The sequence below is a fragment of the Pristis pectinata genome, chromosome 10 (assembly GCF_009764475.1).
Source record: "Pristis pectinata isolate sPriPec2 chromosome 10, sPriPec2.1.pri, whole genome shotgun sequence".
In the NCBI taxonomy this organism is placed as follows: domain Eukaryota; kingdom Metazoa; phylum Chordata; class Chondrichthyes; order Rhinopristiformes; family Pristidae; genus Pristis; species Pristis pectinata.
The window spans coordinates 83160348-83176652 of record NC_067414.1 but is presented as its reverse complement, the minus strand read 5'-3'; the positions used below and the strand labels follow the sequence as shown (position 1 = coordinate 83176652).

The 16305-nt window shown below is 42.7% G+C and overlaps 1 protein-coding gene across 1 annotated transcript in view; it reads left to right on the top strand.

The window, feature by feature from the left end:
- Positions 1 to 6148: 6148 nt before the first annotated feature.
- scml4 (Scm polycomb group protein like 4) overlaps positions 6149 to 16305 on the top strand; it is a 102541-nt gene continuing 92384 nt past the window's right edge. Inside the window, exons 1-3 of the mRNA XM_052025440.1 lie at positions 6149 to 6203; positions 7074 to 7158; positions 9407 to 9511. Coding sequence (XP_051881400.1) covers positions 6149 to 6203; positions 7074 to 7158; positions 9407 to 9511 — 245 coding nt within the window. The remainder of the gene's footprint in view (positions 6204 to 7073; positions 7159 to 9406; positions 9512 to 16305) is intronic.

Genomic DNA, 16305 nt, shown 5'->3' with positions numbered 1-16305 from the left:
GTGATTGAGAAGTAAAAATTGAAAGAAAACTTAATTGAAAAGATAGACTTTTATCCTTTGATTAGTGTTAATGTGGTATATGTCACAGCAAGGAGTGGTTGGGGTAAATTTCATTGCTGCTTTTAAAGAGAATCTGGATAAACATAAAGGAGAATGAGGTGAAAGTTCTATGGAAGGGTTAGTGGCATGTGTGGAATGTGAACACCAGCGTGGACTGGCTGGGCTGAATAGTTCATCTCTTTATTGTAGGCTCTGTGTTTCTATGTAATGGAGTGTCATTTGGGTGAGGTCCAGTCTGGGTTATACATATCAATTGAGCCTGTACGGAAGAAACTGGGGCATTCAATCAGTTTGAACAAATGCATATGGTGTCAAACGTGCATGGACACAGCGCTGAACTGTACCAGATATGCCCAAAACATTGAGAGAACACCAATATAATACCACCTTTATCATAAAATAACTAGGAGTTTAACTTAATATCACCATGATGACATAACTTGCTTCTAAATTAATGGTTTTTGTTTTAGAAAATTTGTACTTGGAGCACATGATTATGATTTTCTGTATCAGCTGATCTACGATGGAGAGAGAGAAATTGCAGTGGCATGTAAACAATTTGCCAAGATTTTGAATCTTGCTTCAAATTTATGGGGCAGTAATAGTTCAAATGGTGTGAGAGGCTGGTCATAGCACGCATTAACGCCAGCCTGCCAGGCAACCTTGACCCACTGCCTACTGCCTAAACAGGTCCATGCAGACTCCATCGCCCTGGCCCTACACTCATCTCTGCAACATCTGGATAACAAAGACACTTATATCAGACTTCTAGTTATTGACTACAGCTCTACTTTCAATAACATAACTCCAAACAAGCTCATCTTCAAACTCCTAGACCTGGGACTCAACACCTCCCTCTGCAACTAGATCCCGTACTTCCTCACTAACAGACCGCAATCAGTGAGGATAGGCAGCAACACCTCCGCCATGACTATCCTCAACACTGGTGCCCCACACAGCTGCGTCCTCAGCCCACTATTTTACTCTCTATACACTCATGACTGTGTGGCCAGATTCTGCTGTAACTCCAGCAACAAGTTTGCAGATGACACCACTGTAGTGGAGCGGATTTCAAACAATGTTGAGACGGAGTACAAGAAGGAGACAGAGAACCTAGTGACATGGTCTCATGACAACAACCTTTCCCTCAATGTCAGCAAAACAAGAGAGCTGGTTATTGACTTCAGAAAGCAAGGTGGAGCACACGCCACTGTCTGTATCAATGGTGCCGAGGTGGAGATGATTGAAAGCCTCAAGTTCCTTGGTGTAAATATTACCAACAATTTGTCCTGGTCCAGCTACGTAGACGCTATGCCCAAGAAAGCGTGCCAGCATCTCTAATTCCTCAGAAGGCGAAGGAAATTCAGCATGTCCCCAATGACACTCACCAATTTTTATAGATGCACTACAGAAAACATCCTATCTGGATGCATCACAGCTTGGTATGGCAACTGCTCTGCCCAAGACTGCCAGAAATTGCAGAGAGTCGTGAACATAGCCCAGTGTATCACGAAAACCAGCCTCCCCTCCATTGACTCTGTCTACACTTCCCACTGCCTTCGTAAAGCAGCAACATAATAAAAGACTCCTCCCACCCTGGTCATTCTCTCTTCCCCCTTCCAATGGGCAGAAGGTACAAGAGCTTGAGAACACGTACCATCAGGCACAAGGACAGGTTCTATCCCACTTTTATACCTCTTGTATAATGAAGATGAACTATTGATACCTCAATCTACCTCATCATGGCCCTTGTATCTTACTTGTCTAACTATACTGCACTTTTTCTGTAACTGTAACACTATATTGTGCATTCTGTTACTGTTTTTCATTTTGTACTATATTTTAGAGTCATAGAGTACCACAGCACAGAAACAGGCCCTTTGGCCCATCTAGTCCATGCCACCTGATCTTCTGCCTAGTCCCACCTACCTGCACCCAGACCATATCCCTCCAACCCCTCTCATCTATGTACCTATCCAAACCTCTCTTAGAGGTTACAATTGAATCCACATCTACCACTTCCGCTGGCAGCTCGTTCCACACTTGCACCACTCTCTGAGTGAAGATGTACCCCCTCAGATTCTCCTTAAATATTTCACCTTTCACCCTAAACCTGTGTCCTCTAGTTCTAGTCTCACCCAACTTTAGGGGAGTAAGGTTTTCACTGTATCTCAATACATGTGACAATGATGAACCAATTACAATTACTAATTACCACTCTAGTCTGAGGTCTGGGATTTTACCTAAATTTATAAGAACATTACGTGATATGAGTAGTTCCTTTGGTTCACTGGGCATTGCTTTAATGTTGAGCTGAGATATGCATCAGTAGGATTTGCATTGGGTGGAGCTGCTTGCCTGGATCGTGAAGCAGTGCCTTTGAATTGCCTAGGCGTAGAAGGTAATGGACTGAGTGCTGGTAAAAAGGATTTGTGCAGATAGCTCATTGGTAGCATGGACATGGTGGACCTATGGGCCTAGTTCTGTGCTATATGACTCCAGGACTAGCAAGGTGGATCTAGTTTTTTTTGGAAGGATTTCACCTTGGGTCTTTTACTACATACACCTAATGGCCATGGCTCAGTGGTAGCTTCTGAGTTAGAAAATCAATGCATTCAAGTCTTGGTCCAGACCTTTGTACACAAAATATAGGCTATTGTGCATTTCTGAGAGAATGCCGCAAGCATAGGTGTTGTGTTTTGGTTGGGACATTAAACCTTAGTCCCTTCTGTGCTCTCAGCTGGATATAAAAGATCCCAGAGGGACTAAATACTGGAAGAGAACCAGAGTTCTTCCACTGTTGTGGCCAATATCTATCTCAGATATCACATTACTACTGATCTTTATCACCAGTCTTGATGCAAGGTCTCAACCTGAAATGTTAACAATTCATTTTCACCCACAGATGCTGCTCGATGCATTGAGTTCTTCCAGCATGGAATTGGGGTTAATATACTGACGTGCATTGAGAGCTTGTTATTGTGCAGAAAACAAAGTGTGAACAAACTCATCTTTCTCAGCTTGTCAGACTGTAGCAAGTGGTATACCGCAAGGGTCCCCAGTTATTCATGATCTATATCAACAATTTGGCTGAGGGGACCGAATATCATATTTCCAAGTCTGATGACACTACTGAACTGGATGGGATTGTGAGTATGGAGGATGTAAATTGATATCAAGGGCATATTTATAAGCTGAATGAGTGGGTGAGAACTTGGTAGATAGAATACAAAGGGGAAAATGTGAAGTTGGACACATTGGTGCATAAAACAGAAAAGCAGAGTATTTGTTAAATGGTGAGAAACTGGGCAACATTGATGTTCAATGTAACCTGTGTGTGCTTGTATACAAGGCCAGCAGGTGCAGTAATTGATTAAGTGGGCAAATGGTGTGTTAACCTATGTTATGAGTTGAATTGAATACAGGAGTAAGCAAGTATTAATGCAACTGTACAGGGCTATGATAAGACTGCACCTGGAGCATTGTGCACAGTTTTGGTCTCCTTAGCTAAGTACAGATGTAGATAGAGAGAGTTCAGCAAAGATTCATTAGACTGGTATCAGGGATGATGAGTTTACCATAGGAGGAGAGATTGAGTTGACTGAGACTGCATTCTCTAGAATTTAGACAAACATGCAACATTCTTAAACTGTTTGACAAACTAGATGCAGGGAAGATATTTCCCTGACAGAGGAGTCCAGGACCAGGTAGCAGGGTTTGGAAATAAGGAGTAGGCCTTTAGGTCTGAGATGAAGAGCCATTTCCTCACTTATGGGGTAGTGAGCCTTTGGAATTTTCAACCTGAGAAGGCTATGGAGCTCAGTCATTGGGTCCATTCAAACCACAAATTTCTTGATATTAAGGTAATCAAAGGCTATTGGGACCATTGCAGGGAAATGGTGTTGAGGTTGAAAATCAGCCTTGAACTTGATGAATAGTGGAGAGGACTGGTGAATGGCCTCCTCCTGCTCCCATTTTCTTGTGTTCTTTTGGCAAATAATAATCTGCAATGAAGTACTGGTGTAATGGTTACTTGGCATTGTAAAGAGCCATTTATATTCTCATTGCGGCTGTGAATTTAATGAAGAAATGCAACTGCTAGAGTGAAAACATTTGTTGCAAGAACTTGGCATAGAGCAGGAAAGATTGCATACAGTCCTGTTGTATGAAGAAATCCTTCCTGGCACATGCACTCTAACTTTCTTTAAGCATTCTGGATGCTGAGGGTTGCTGGTGTGACATCTGGTCACCAGCCAAGCCATCCACCTTTGAGATCCAGCTGTCGGGATCTTTCATTTCCAAGTGCAATGTAAATGACATTCAACAGGGCACAGAAGGTGAACCTATTTATTGAACAAAAATATTTTTTTAAAAAAGCTGCAGATGAGTGAAATCTGAGAGAAAGCATCTATGCAGAGAGAAACAGAATTAACACTTCAGGTCAATGATTTTCTTCATAAAATTTTACAGCATTTTATATTTATTGAACACATCAAGGGCTTGGCAAGTGGTATGTGCAGTGAGGTCCATCAGTGAACCACATTGCAAATTCTTTGCTGACAAAGTAATCAGCTTAATCAGGCTGGATGTCATCAGCTGACTATCCAACCGCAGCCTACAGCTTTAACATTTCCCTTTTCAGCTGTTCCTTTCTCTAGCCATCCAGAAGAAGAAGCACAAAAAATTGTTAGGAGCAATAACAGGGAGTGGTATCTCCCTGCTCCTTAGGGATGACACCATATTAACAAAGGCCCCCAGTGAGCTCAGCAGCACTGACCAGTGCATACAGGGTCTCTGTCGAGGGGTCTAGGCCATGAAAGCAGTTGCTGATTGCAAAGACAACTCAACATCTCACGGTTTCAGCTCCAGTTCCAGGTTCCAGCAGTAAAACAATAGGTAGACTGGAAGAAAATCTCTACCATTGAAGTAATAGAAAAGAATTGAAAAGAAAATTGGTTTGGGAATGATTGCCAATCCAATATCACCCAATTTACAGCACTGTTCAAGATTTTCCTTCCAACGTTTATTTTATTTGGCTTTGGGTCTCATATATAGACTATTTTAAAGAATGAGACATAATTCCAGCAAAATGTTGCAATATTTTTTATGGCATTCCTTGCCCTACTAGAATAAATTTTGCACCTGTATATTCTATTTTACAATTGCAAGACCTGAAATCTTTTGGTTGGGGTTAATAGTCTGGTAAGTAAAAATATTAGACTAATTTGTGAGTGAAATAATATTAACTAATAGCGAGGATTAACAGACAACATACACTGCTGTGGTTGCTGCTAGAGATAGTGTTCTGAAAGAAAGTCCTTAGCTGGTAGATCTCACTGTATTTTCAGACATTTCTGACCATTTCATCACTAGAACAGAAATGATTTATGCAAGATAGTATTCCATTGATTTATGATTTCAGTTTGCAAACTCAGCAATCTGCAGTGATCCTTTATTTACATTTATTTATTGTCATTTAGATTTTTATTGATGTGTTTGTACCATGTGACTGTAATAGTTGCGTGTTATTTATGGAAAATACCAATTCAATTGCTATAAAGTGTATTTCTTACAGCTGTGGGAGCACAGTGCTGAGTACCTAAGAGCTATAGTTACATCTCTCCTGTGTGGAGTGATGGTATTTGTTACATCCTGAAGACACAGATCTATTGGCTACATTTTGATTCTAATTCCAGTGCTGAACTGTACCCAACAAACAACTCCATTATATGAAAAATCACTGGCTGTTTGTGCATGATTTCCTCAATGCAAGTTGCTTAAGGTACGGTGCCTGAACTACTGAGAAAATTTGCTTCTGCAAATCCCTTTTAAAAACTGGATTACTATTGCCTGAGGTTGACCCTTTGTTCATTAACTGGTGATCTGTCAAGAACCAAATGATTAAAAGGAAAAAAAATACTCACTGTTGTTGAGAATGTACCTGCATTGAAATAGTTGGACCTCACTATTTTTTTAAATTAAACCATCATTGAAATAAATGAGTTAATACTTATATTATTATAGTAGGCAGAGGAATCTTCTTAGGCAGTCCCTTGGGGGCAAGGGTGACTTGTTCCTCTCCAGTTCCATGGGTTTTGAGGTGGCTGATGAGGCCAATGTGGGAATTGTAAACTCTACCTCAGGTGAGTGATGGGTGATTGATGGAATGGATGAATAGGTAGTCTGGGAGGGAGTGCACTCCTCTTGTTTCTGTGTGTTCCAACACATGGACAATAGGTTCTCAATGCCAATGGGAATGCTGTCCTTCATTTGAGCTATCAGGGCCTAGGGATTCCCAAGAGTTAGTGGGGATGTTACACCTTCTCAGAACATCCTTGCATCTTTTCCTTGTCACATCTGGCAATCTCTTGCCATGACTGAATTGGGAGTCTGGTGTCAGGCACACAAACAATGTACTGTGCCCAGCAGTGCTGGCTGAGTGTCTTTGGGGCCTCAGCAGTGGGGATGTTGGTCTGGAAGAGGAGACTGACATTGGTGCACTTATCCTGCCAATGAATTTGAAGGATTTTGCAGCGACAGCATGGGTGATACCTCTCCAGTGCTTTCAGGTCTTGTTGTAGGTGGTCAATGCTTCAGAAGCATACAGGGAGGGTAGGAATGTCATATTAGTGAATCCTGAGCCCTTTAAATAAGATAATGCACACAGATAAATGTCATCATCTCTATGATATCATTGATGCATATAAGATTTGCCTTCCCAAAATGGTGGCAACTTCTCTCTAACAATTCCTGCTATTTGTTTTTAGAAGATTGTATTCCTCATCCACACTTCATCCACAGTGGGCAGTGAAGGCCCTGCTGCTTTCAAGCCATATTCTCCCATGAAAGTTGAAAGAGCTGTTATATAGTTTCGCTGATAGAGCACAGTATCTGACCCGACAGAGGTCCAGAACTGCTGGAGCAGGAAGGGGACCAAACAGAAAGATGATGTTACCAAAGCTCCAGCAATGTAAAAATGGACAGTGTATCTGCTCTTGATCCTTCATTTCCAGTGTCCTTGGTTCTGATTGTCACTCAGGCTCTCGTGGTTTGTCCCACAGTGGTCTCGTCAGTCGCCTCTGCTCTGATCTACACAAAGTATGTGACATTAGGTAAAGATTTTTTTTTGCAAGTTCTATGTTTTCTCAATACATTTTCATGTGCTTGGCTGACTGAGGAGGAGAGATGCTCCAGATATAAATCAGCTTGTGCGTGTAGGATTGAAGGCTGGCAGACAGCTTCTGCCAACATCCACTGTCACACGGGACCCTGTTGGTGCACGATTTAGATCTGACTGTGGTTTAAGTATCCACCTTTGTCTTCCTTTATCAATTTGCAATCCTGAGATTTATGCAGGACCTGAAACAAAAATGAATTTGGGATTTTCAAAATGGAACCCTGGAATCCAGTTTAGTTCATTTGGAGTTTGTGAACCAGAAGAAGAACTTGCTGCTGTTGTTAGACAGCCATTAACAGTGACATGCATGATTGGAATTACAGAAATACTGAAATGACTTTTCTGTATTGTCATACAGAATAAAAGTATTAATGAGACATTTTATTTCAATAACTTCTCCATCATTGTACGATTACTGGGCTCAATGTGGCTTTCAATGATAATATTTAAATATTTTAAATGATCAAATTAAGAAATGTGAATCAAATGTTCAATAATGCACATTCAGGGACATTGGTTCTGTACCTAATTACAAAGTGGCAAAGATAATGGATGGCCTTTAATTTGGAGTTACCAATTTTGTTGACAGCAGGAATATGTTAATAAGGGGAGGCAAAGCCCAAGGAAATTGGCATAAATGGAGAATCAAAAGGAGATTTTATTAAAGGAAGATGACAGCATTCTGGGAAGGATGTGCAATGCAATTATGTTGTGTTCAAGCAAAGTGATGGCATCTGTCCATGTGAATTATTGTTATGATGGTGTTTGTTTATACAAGGTTGGATATTTTGCTATATAAGACCGAGAATGTCTCTTTGGAAGAAAAACAATTTATTTAAATGTGCAACCTTGCAATGTTGAATATACACTAACATTGACCATTTAGCAAAAATAATTGTATTAAATATTACTCACGTCAATCTCACAAACAAACATCCATGCCTCCCTCCCTCTCAAATCCTTGAAATGTGGATGGTTTCTGGTGTAGTGAAGGCTTCATCTGCAAGATATAATTCAGTAATTTTCATTTGTGAAATGAAGGGGGCGGATGCGAGAGTGGAACAAGCAGGGGATTCCCTTTTTTAAAATCTAAGTGATGATTAAAAATCCTTTCAGATCTTCTGATTGTAGAAAGGCTGATTTTATAGTTAAGTTTTATGCACTTTGAAGTCATCCAGTCACCAAGTAAGTGGTTGAAATTCATTTTCCCGAATGGAGGATAACCAGTCACTGAAGATCTCGTTGCACTTTACAAAGTGAACTGTCAGTGTAGAAATTTGTCCTCTGTTATATGAATCAAGCAATATATAAGATTTCTTTATTAGTCACATGTACATTGAAACACACAATGAAATGTATCTTTTGCGTAGAGTGTTCTGGGGGCAGCCCACAAGTATCGCCACGCTTCCGGCACCAACATAGCATGCCCACAACTTCCTAACCTGTATGACTTTGGAATATGGGAGGAAACCGGAGCACCCAGAGGAAACCCACGCAGTCACGGGGAGAACGTCCAAACTCCTTACAGACAGCGGCCGGAATTGAACCTGGGTCGCTGGCGCTGTAATTGTGTTACGCTAACTGGAAGACTGGAATAAGAACAGCTCCCTGGTTCCAACTGACTCATTCCAATGTCCAGTGCCCTTTCACCTCCATCCCACACCAGAATGGCCTGAGGGCTCCTTTGATTCTTCATTGAACAGAGGGCATAGTTTTAAGGCTAGGAGTGAGAGATTTAGAGGGGTTCTGAGAAAAAGCTGTTTTCACACAGAGGGTGGTTGGAATCTGGAACGTACTGCTGAGTGGGTGGTGGATCTCTCAACATTCAAGAAGCTTCGAGATGAGCAGTTGAATCATCAAGGCATAGAAGGCTACAGACCAAGTTCTGGCAAATGGGATCAGTGTAGATAGGTACTTGATGGTCGGCATTGTCACAGTGGGTGGAAGGGCCAGTTTCTGCGCCATATGATGCTGTGCTAACTTGATCACTTTCAATCTTGTTCCCAGTTTATCCATGTTTTTAAGACTGGAATGAATCTGGAAGCAAAGGACCCCCATAATTCCATTTCAAGCTGTATTGGCAGTCTTGTGGGGTGGGTGGGGTGGGGGGGGGGGTTGTGGCGAGGTGGTCACCAGAGTGAGGCTGCAGTTATGATGTGACTCTTGGAGAACAGTGGATTCACCTGACATCCAAGTAATTGGAAGCTGCAAGCAAAGTGGTGAGATGCTACAACCTCCTTTAGACAGGAGGCGTGAACTTACTCCAGTCCGGCAGTGCTGACCCATTCTCTTTCTGCTATCAATTAACTTAACTTTGCCTCTTGCATGCAGAATCTCATTGCTTTGGATAACACATCATTCTGAGATGACCGAATGGAATATTAATTGGATTGTGTAAGAATGTTCAATAAAAATCAAAATCCAGAGAACTGTAAAATGTCAGATGTTTGCCATCAGCAATCTTACAGAGGGTTTCTGTTGACCATACTGATCTCTCCTGGACTTAACTTTCTTGTTCCTAATGATACTGTTGCAAGCTGGTGTATAATTCTTCAGATACTGGTGGCTCTGACACAGTGTAAAAATTCTCTCTATGCAAGTCAGAACCAGGAGTGTTTATTAAATGTCCTGAAGGCCAAAATGCAGCTCGATGAGCTGACCTTGCTATCATCTGATTTATGTGTCCTGCATTCTGTTCTGGCTGAATTTTGAAATTTGCATTTGCATGTGAAGAAAGAAACCAAGAGAGATAAATTGCTGGGGATTATTTAGATGCAGTTAATTGAATTTCTGCTAATTAGAGTTTTAGCTAATTCAACCATTGGTACGTATTGTGCTGCTCTATGCTATTTGAGCCATTGCAATCGATCTAAAATACGATGCAAGCTAATACTCAATGTGAGACATTCTATGCCTTCCATTAACCTTAGTATAAAGCTTGTTTGAAATTTGGGATGAGAAGATTGTCCTATCAAGCAAGGTGAAACAGGCTGGGTCTGTGTTTTTTTTGGAGTTTAAAAGAATGAGGGGTCAACTTATTTAGAGATAATCCTGAGGGGAAATGGCAGTGCAATTGTTGAGATGTTTCACCTAGGAGGAGAATGAGGAGCCATGGTTACAAGATAAGGGGCTAGTCATTTAAAAAGGAAGTGTGTAGAAATTTATTTTAGAACATAGAACATAGAACAATTACAGCACAATTCAGGCCCTTCGGCCCACAAAGCTGTGCCGAACATGTCCCTACCCTAGAAATTACTAGACTTACCCATAGCCCTCTATTTTACTCAGCTCCATATACCTATCTAACAGACTCTTGAAAGACCCTATCGTATCAGCCTCCATCACCATTTCCGGCAGCCCATTCCACGCACTCACCACTCTCTGAGTAAAAAACTTACCCCTGACATCTCCTCTATATCTACCCCCAGCACCTTAAACCTATGTCCTCTTGTGGCCACCAATTCAGCCCTGGGGAAAAGCCTCTGACTATCTACCCTATCAATACCTCTCACCATCTTATACACCTCAATCAGGTCCCCCCTCGTCCTCTGTCTCTCCAAGGAGAAAAGGCCGAGTTCCCTCAACCTGCGTTCATAAGGCATGTTCCGCATTCCAGGCAGCATCCTTGTAAATCTCCTCTGCACCCTCTCTATGGCTTCCACATCTTTCCTGTAGTGAGGCGACCAGAACTGAGCACAGTACTCCAAGTGGGGTCTGACCAGGGACCTATATAGCTGCAACAATACCTCATGGCTCCTAAGTTCAATTCCCCGATTGATGAAGGACAATACACCATATGCCTTCTTAACAACAGAGTCAACCTGCGCAGCCACTTTGAGCGTCCTATGGACTCGGACCCCAAGATCCCTCTGATCCTCCACACTGCCAAGAGTCCTACCATTAAGACTATATTCCGCCAACATATTTGACCTACCAAAATGAACCACTTCACACTTATCTGGGTTGAACTGCATCTGCCACTTCTCAGCCCAACTCTGCATCCTATCTATGTCCCTCTGTAACCTCTGACAGCCCTCCAAACTATCCACAACACCCCCAACCTTAGTGTCATCTGCAAACTTACTAACCCACCCCTCCACTTCCTCATCCAGGTCGTTTATAAAAATCACAAATAGTAAGGGTCCCAGTACAGATCCCTGAGGTACACCACTGGTAACTGACCTCCACTCAGAATACGACCCTTCAACAACCACTCTTTGCCTTCTGCGGGCCAGCCAGTTCTGGATCCACACTGCACTGTCCCCTTGGATCCCATGTCTCCTCACCTTCTCCATAAGCCTCGCATGGGGTACCTTATCAAACGCCTTGCTGAAATCCACATACAGTACATCTACTGCTCTCCCTTCATCGATGTGCTTAGTCACATCCTCAAAAAATTCAATCAGGCTTGTAAGGCAGGACCTGCCCTTAACTAAGCCATGCTGACTATTCCTAATCATATTATACCTCTCCAAATGTTCATAAATCCTGCCTCTCAGGATCTCCTCCATCAGCTTACCAACCACTGAGGTAAGACTCACCGGTCTATAATTTCCTGGGCTATCCCTACTCCCCTTCTTGAATAAGGGAACAACATCCGCAACCCTCCAATCTTCCAGAACCTCCCCCGTCTCCATGGACGATGCAAAGATCATCGTCAGAGGCTCCGCAATCTCCTCCCTCACCTCCCACAGCAACCTGGGGTGCACCTCATCAGGTCCCGGCAACTTATCTAACTTGATGCTTTCCAAAAGTTTCAGCACCACCTCTTTTCTAATATCTACATGCTCAAGCTTTTCAGGCCGCTGCAAGTCCCCACTACCATCCCCCAGATCTTTTTCCGTGGTGAATACTGACGTAAAGTATTCATTAACTACCTCTGCTATTTCTTCCGGATCCATACACACTTTCCCACTGCTGCACTTGATAGGCCCTATCCTTTCGCATTTCATCCTCTTGCTCTTCACATACTTGTCGAACGCCCGGGGTTTTCCTTGATCCTGCCCACCAAGGCCTTCTCATGTCCCCTTCTGGCTCTCCTAATCTCTTTCTTAAGTTCTTTCCTTTTAGCCTTGTACTCCTCCAGATCTCTAACATTACCTAGCTCTCTGTACCTTTTGTAAGCTTTTCTTTTCCTTTTGACCAGAGTTATTATAGCCTTCGTACACCACGGTTCCTGCATCCTGTCATGACTCCCCTGTCTCATCGGAACATGTCTATGCAGAACTCCACACAAATATACCCTGAATATTTGCCACATATCTTCCGTACTTTTCCCAGAGAACATCTGTTCCCAATTTAATCTTCCAATTTCCTGCCTGAGAGCCTCATAATTCCCTGTACTCCAAGTAAACACCTTTCTAGCCTGTCTGTTCCTATCCCTCTCCAGTGCTAACGTAAAGGAGATAGAATTATGATCGCTGTCACCAAAATGTTCACCCACTGAGAGATCTGACACCTGACCAGGTTCATTTCCCAATATCAAATCAAGCACAGCCTCTCCTCTTGTAGGTCTATCTACATACTGTGTCAAGGCCCCTTCCTGAACACACCTAACAAACTCCACCCCATCTAAACCCCTCACCGTCTGGAGAATTAAAATCCCCCATCACAACAACTTTGTTATTCTCACATCTTTCTAGGATCTGCTTCCCTATCTGCTCCTCAATAACCCTGTCACTATTGGGCAGCCTATAAAAAACACCCAGCACCATTATTGACCCCCTTCTGTTCCTAACCTCCATCCACAGAGACTCCGAAGACAATCCCTCCACAATGTCCACCTTTTCCGCAGCCGTGACACTATCTCTGATCAACAGTGCCACTCCCCCACCTCTCTTGCCTCCCCCCCGTCCTTCATGAAACATCTAAAACCCGGCACTTGAATCAACCATTCCAGCCCCGAAGCCATCTAAGTCTTTGTAATGGCCACCACATCATAGCTCCAAGTATCAATCCAAGCTCTAATCTCATCCGCCTTGTTCACAACACTCCTTGCATTAAAATAGACACATCTCAAGCCTGTATGAACACGTCCCCTCTCTATCACCTGCCTATGGTACTTACTCCTAGCCTCCTCTTTTTGAGAGCCAAACATCTCTTCCCCAGTCTCTCCAGTACGGATCCCACCCCCCAACAATTCTAGTTTAAACTCTAGTTTAAACTTTCTCAGATGATCGTGACACCTGTGGAATTCTTTGCCTCAGTGGGCTCCGGAGGCAAAGCCTTTACAAATGTTTAAAGTAGAGGTAGATAAATTTTTGAAAGGTTGGGGAGTTGAGGGCTATGGGGAGCTGGCTCAGGAGTTGAGGCCACACAGATCAGCCATGATCATATTGAATGGTGTGGCAGGCTTAAGGGGCCGAGTGGCCTCCTCCTGCCCCTATTTTCTTGTGTTCTTGACAGTGATTACTTTGGATGTGAACTTTCTTGCTTGACATTGCTCCAAATGTGGAATTTGTTGTCTGTCATTACTTCACATCTGGAAATTGCTGCCTATGTTTATGACAGGTGTAAAATTTGTTGCCTGTGATTACTCCAGATGTTAAAATTATTCCCAATCATTATTCTGTGTGTGAAATTTGTTATCTGTTATTCTTCCAGTATGAAATTTGTTGCTGGTAATTACCCTCAGTGTGACATTTGTTGCATGTTATTACTCCAAGGATGAAACGTGTTTGCTTGGATTTGCTGCCAATGGAATTATTTCTTGCCTGATGGTCTGAAACAATATGTGATATGTCCAGAAAGTGATAAAAAGACAAATAATGAAGGCATTTAAGGGGTTAAGAACATTTAGCTATATACTTTTTGAAATATATAAGACGAGGCATTAAAGATGTGGGAATGCATGTGGTTTTGTTTCATTGATCAATCAGTTCTGTACATCATTGGGTGAAGTGGACGTGATACATTGGCTCACTCAAAAAGCATGGCTTTTGCTGATGTCTAGTTCTCAGGATTGACCCGTGCAATGCCTGGGTTAACATTGTGTGCATATCCCTGCCAATTTCTAGCCCACATCTTCTGGTGCTGAGTAAAATCAACCACTTAAATGCAAAAAAACAAGCTGCTGGAAGAACTCAGCGGGTCATGCAACATCTGCGGAGAGAAATGGACAGTCGATATTTTGAGTCGAGAGCCTGCATCTGGACTGCTTAAAAACATGAGGACATACGTTCAGTGGGGCAACAGCAGGCAGAAGCAATGGGCCTACCAGTGTAGACCTGTTTGTGGATCTCAGGTAGGAGATAGAAATGGGAGGTACGGGGTTGGGGAACTATCAGGTTGGAGGCTGTGGAGGGGAAATGTTGATGGTTAAGGGCTAGATATGAGGAGGTGGTCGACACCCGCTGAGTATCTGCTTTTGACCTCCCATTTTTTGTAAAGTCAGCGTCTGTGTTTGGCATTGGGGTGAAGCTCAGGGCAGGGTTTGCAGAATGAAGGAAAGTGGGAATGTATCAAGTGCTTGATGGAAGACAGGAGGGTGTGTGTCTACATAGATTACCACATTCCTAAAGACTGAGTGCCTTTAGTTTCTTCAACCATGTGTAGCCTACCCCAGCCTTTATCTAACAGATATACTCCATTCAGCATCAGTAATGGGACGACAAGCTCTAGACCAGCAGGTTTGCTTCTTTCTTGCACAGGTGTGCCAAAGCTAACTGATGTACCTCCACAGCTGCCCCCAGCAGAGATCAGTTGCTGCCAACCTGCTGCCTTCCTGATCTGTGTGGCTCTGCAATACACCAGCCAGCTCACCCACCGACTGATCCAGCACCATGCCCTCCCCCAATGGCTGAATCCCCCTGTAAAAATAGCTCCAGGAATTTAAGAGTGACCTACCTTGGTAACATGAAACAATTTGTACAAAATGTCAATTGCTCAAGTTAAAAATAATTTCTGTCAATATTGCCAAATTGCAAAAGCAGAATCTTCACATCTGCACCGGAGTGAATCTGTCCAGAAGTGCACGATTGGATGTAGGATAAGATAAAATCATGCTAAAACTGTGTTCCAAGCTCAGAACTCCAGTGATTGAGGACGTACGTAGGTCAGGCTACCTGGAACAATTTTCATTCCATTAATTTTAAATTCCATGTACCGGGAGCACTAATTTATAAAAGCAACTGCATTGTATATTTTTACATTAGTGCTAACTTACTGTGAGCAATATTTGTGAGAATGTGTACATTGTAAATCTCACTGGTGGAGGAACTAGCACAAACAGACTGGTACAGGATCCCAGTGGCTGTTAACCCTGCTAACATATTGTCATCTTTAGCAATTCACTTGGGGATGGATAATTCCTGAGAGTGGTTTAAAAATTAATAACACTAAATGCGAAAATATTGAATATTGACTCTTGGAATGGCCCTTCATCCCCTGGGTACATCAATAATTAATAATAATTTGATGATGATTACTCTTTGTGTTGACCTCTGTGGCTTCTCACTGTGTAATGTACCACAGGATTGTGAAGCTGAAGCCTCTCAATTATGTAACACAGGAGGGAGTTCCAACCACGGTTCATAAACTAACATTACACCAGGTGATTCTGATATGAGAGGGTCAGTACTTTTCTTAAGTATCCTGATCTTTGCCAACACCTCCCCACCACCCTACTGCAATCCACAGTACTGCAGGAGCACACAGAAAACTCTTCAGCGTCACAGATGCAGAGGTCCTGCCACATATAATGGCAGGAGTTGATTCTAACCGTCTTCCTCCTCTTCCTGTCCTCTGCCTCCCCACACTTGACCTGTAGGTAGACAGGTAGATGAGTGGCAAGGCCTGCAGCAGGAGGCTGCAGTCCAGGACTCTCGGAGATGGTCCCTAGCAAACAGGAGAGGGTGAAAAATTGATGCTCATCTAGGGCACAGTCATTAAACAAATAGTTTTCTATCTGCCTTCATGTAGAAGACACAGTAGACAGCAGAAATAGCGGTGATCTGACAGACTAGTGAAAGTGAGAAACTTATAGAAACTAATATTAGTAAGGAGAAAGTAATGGAGGAATTTTTGGGGGTTAAAAGCCAAAAGATCTGCAACTGAAAGCCCGTGCCTCA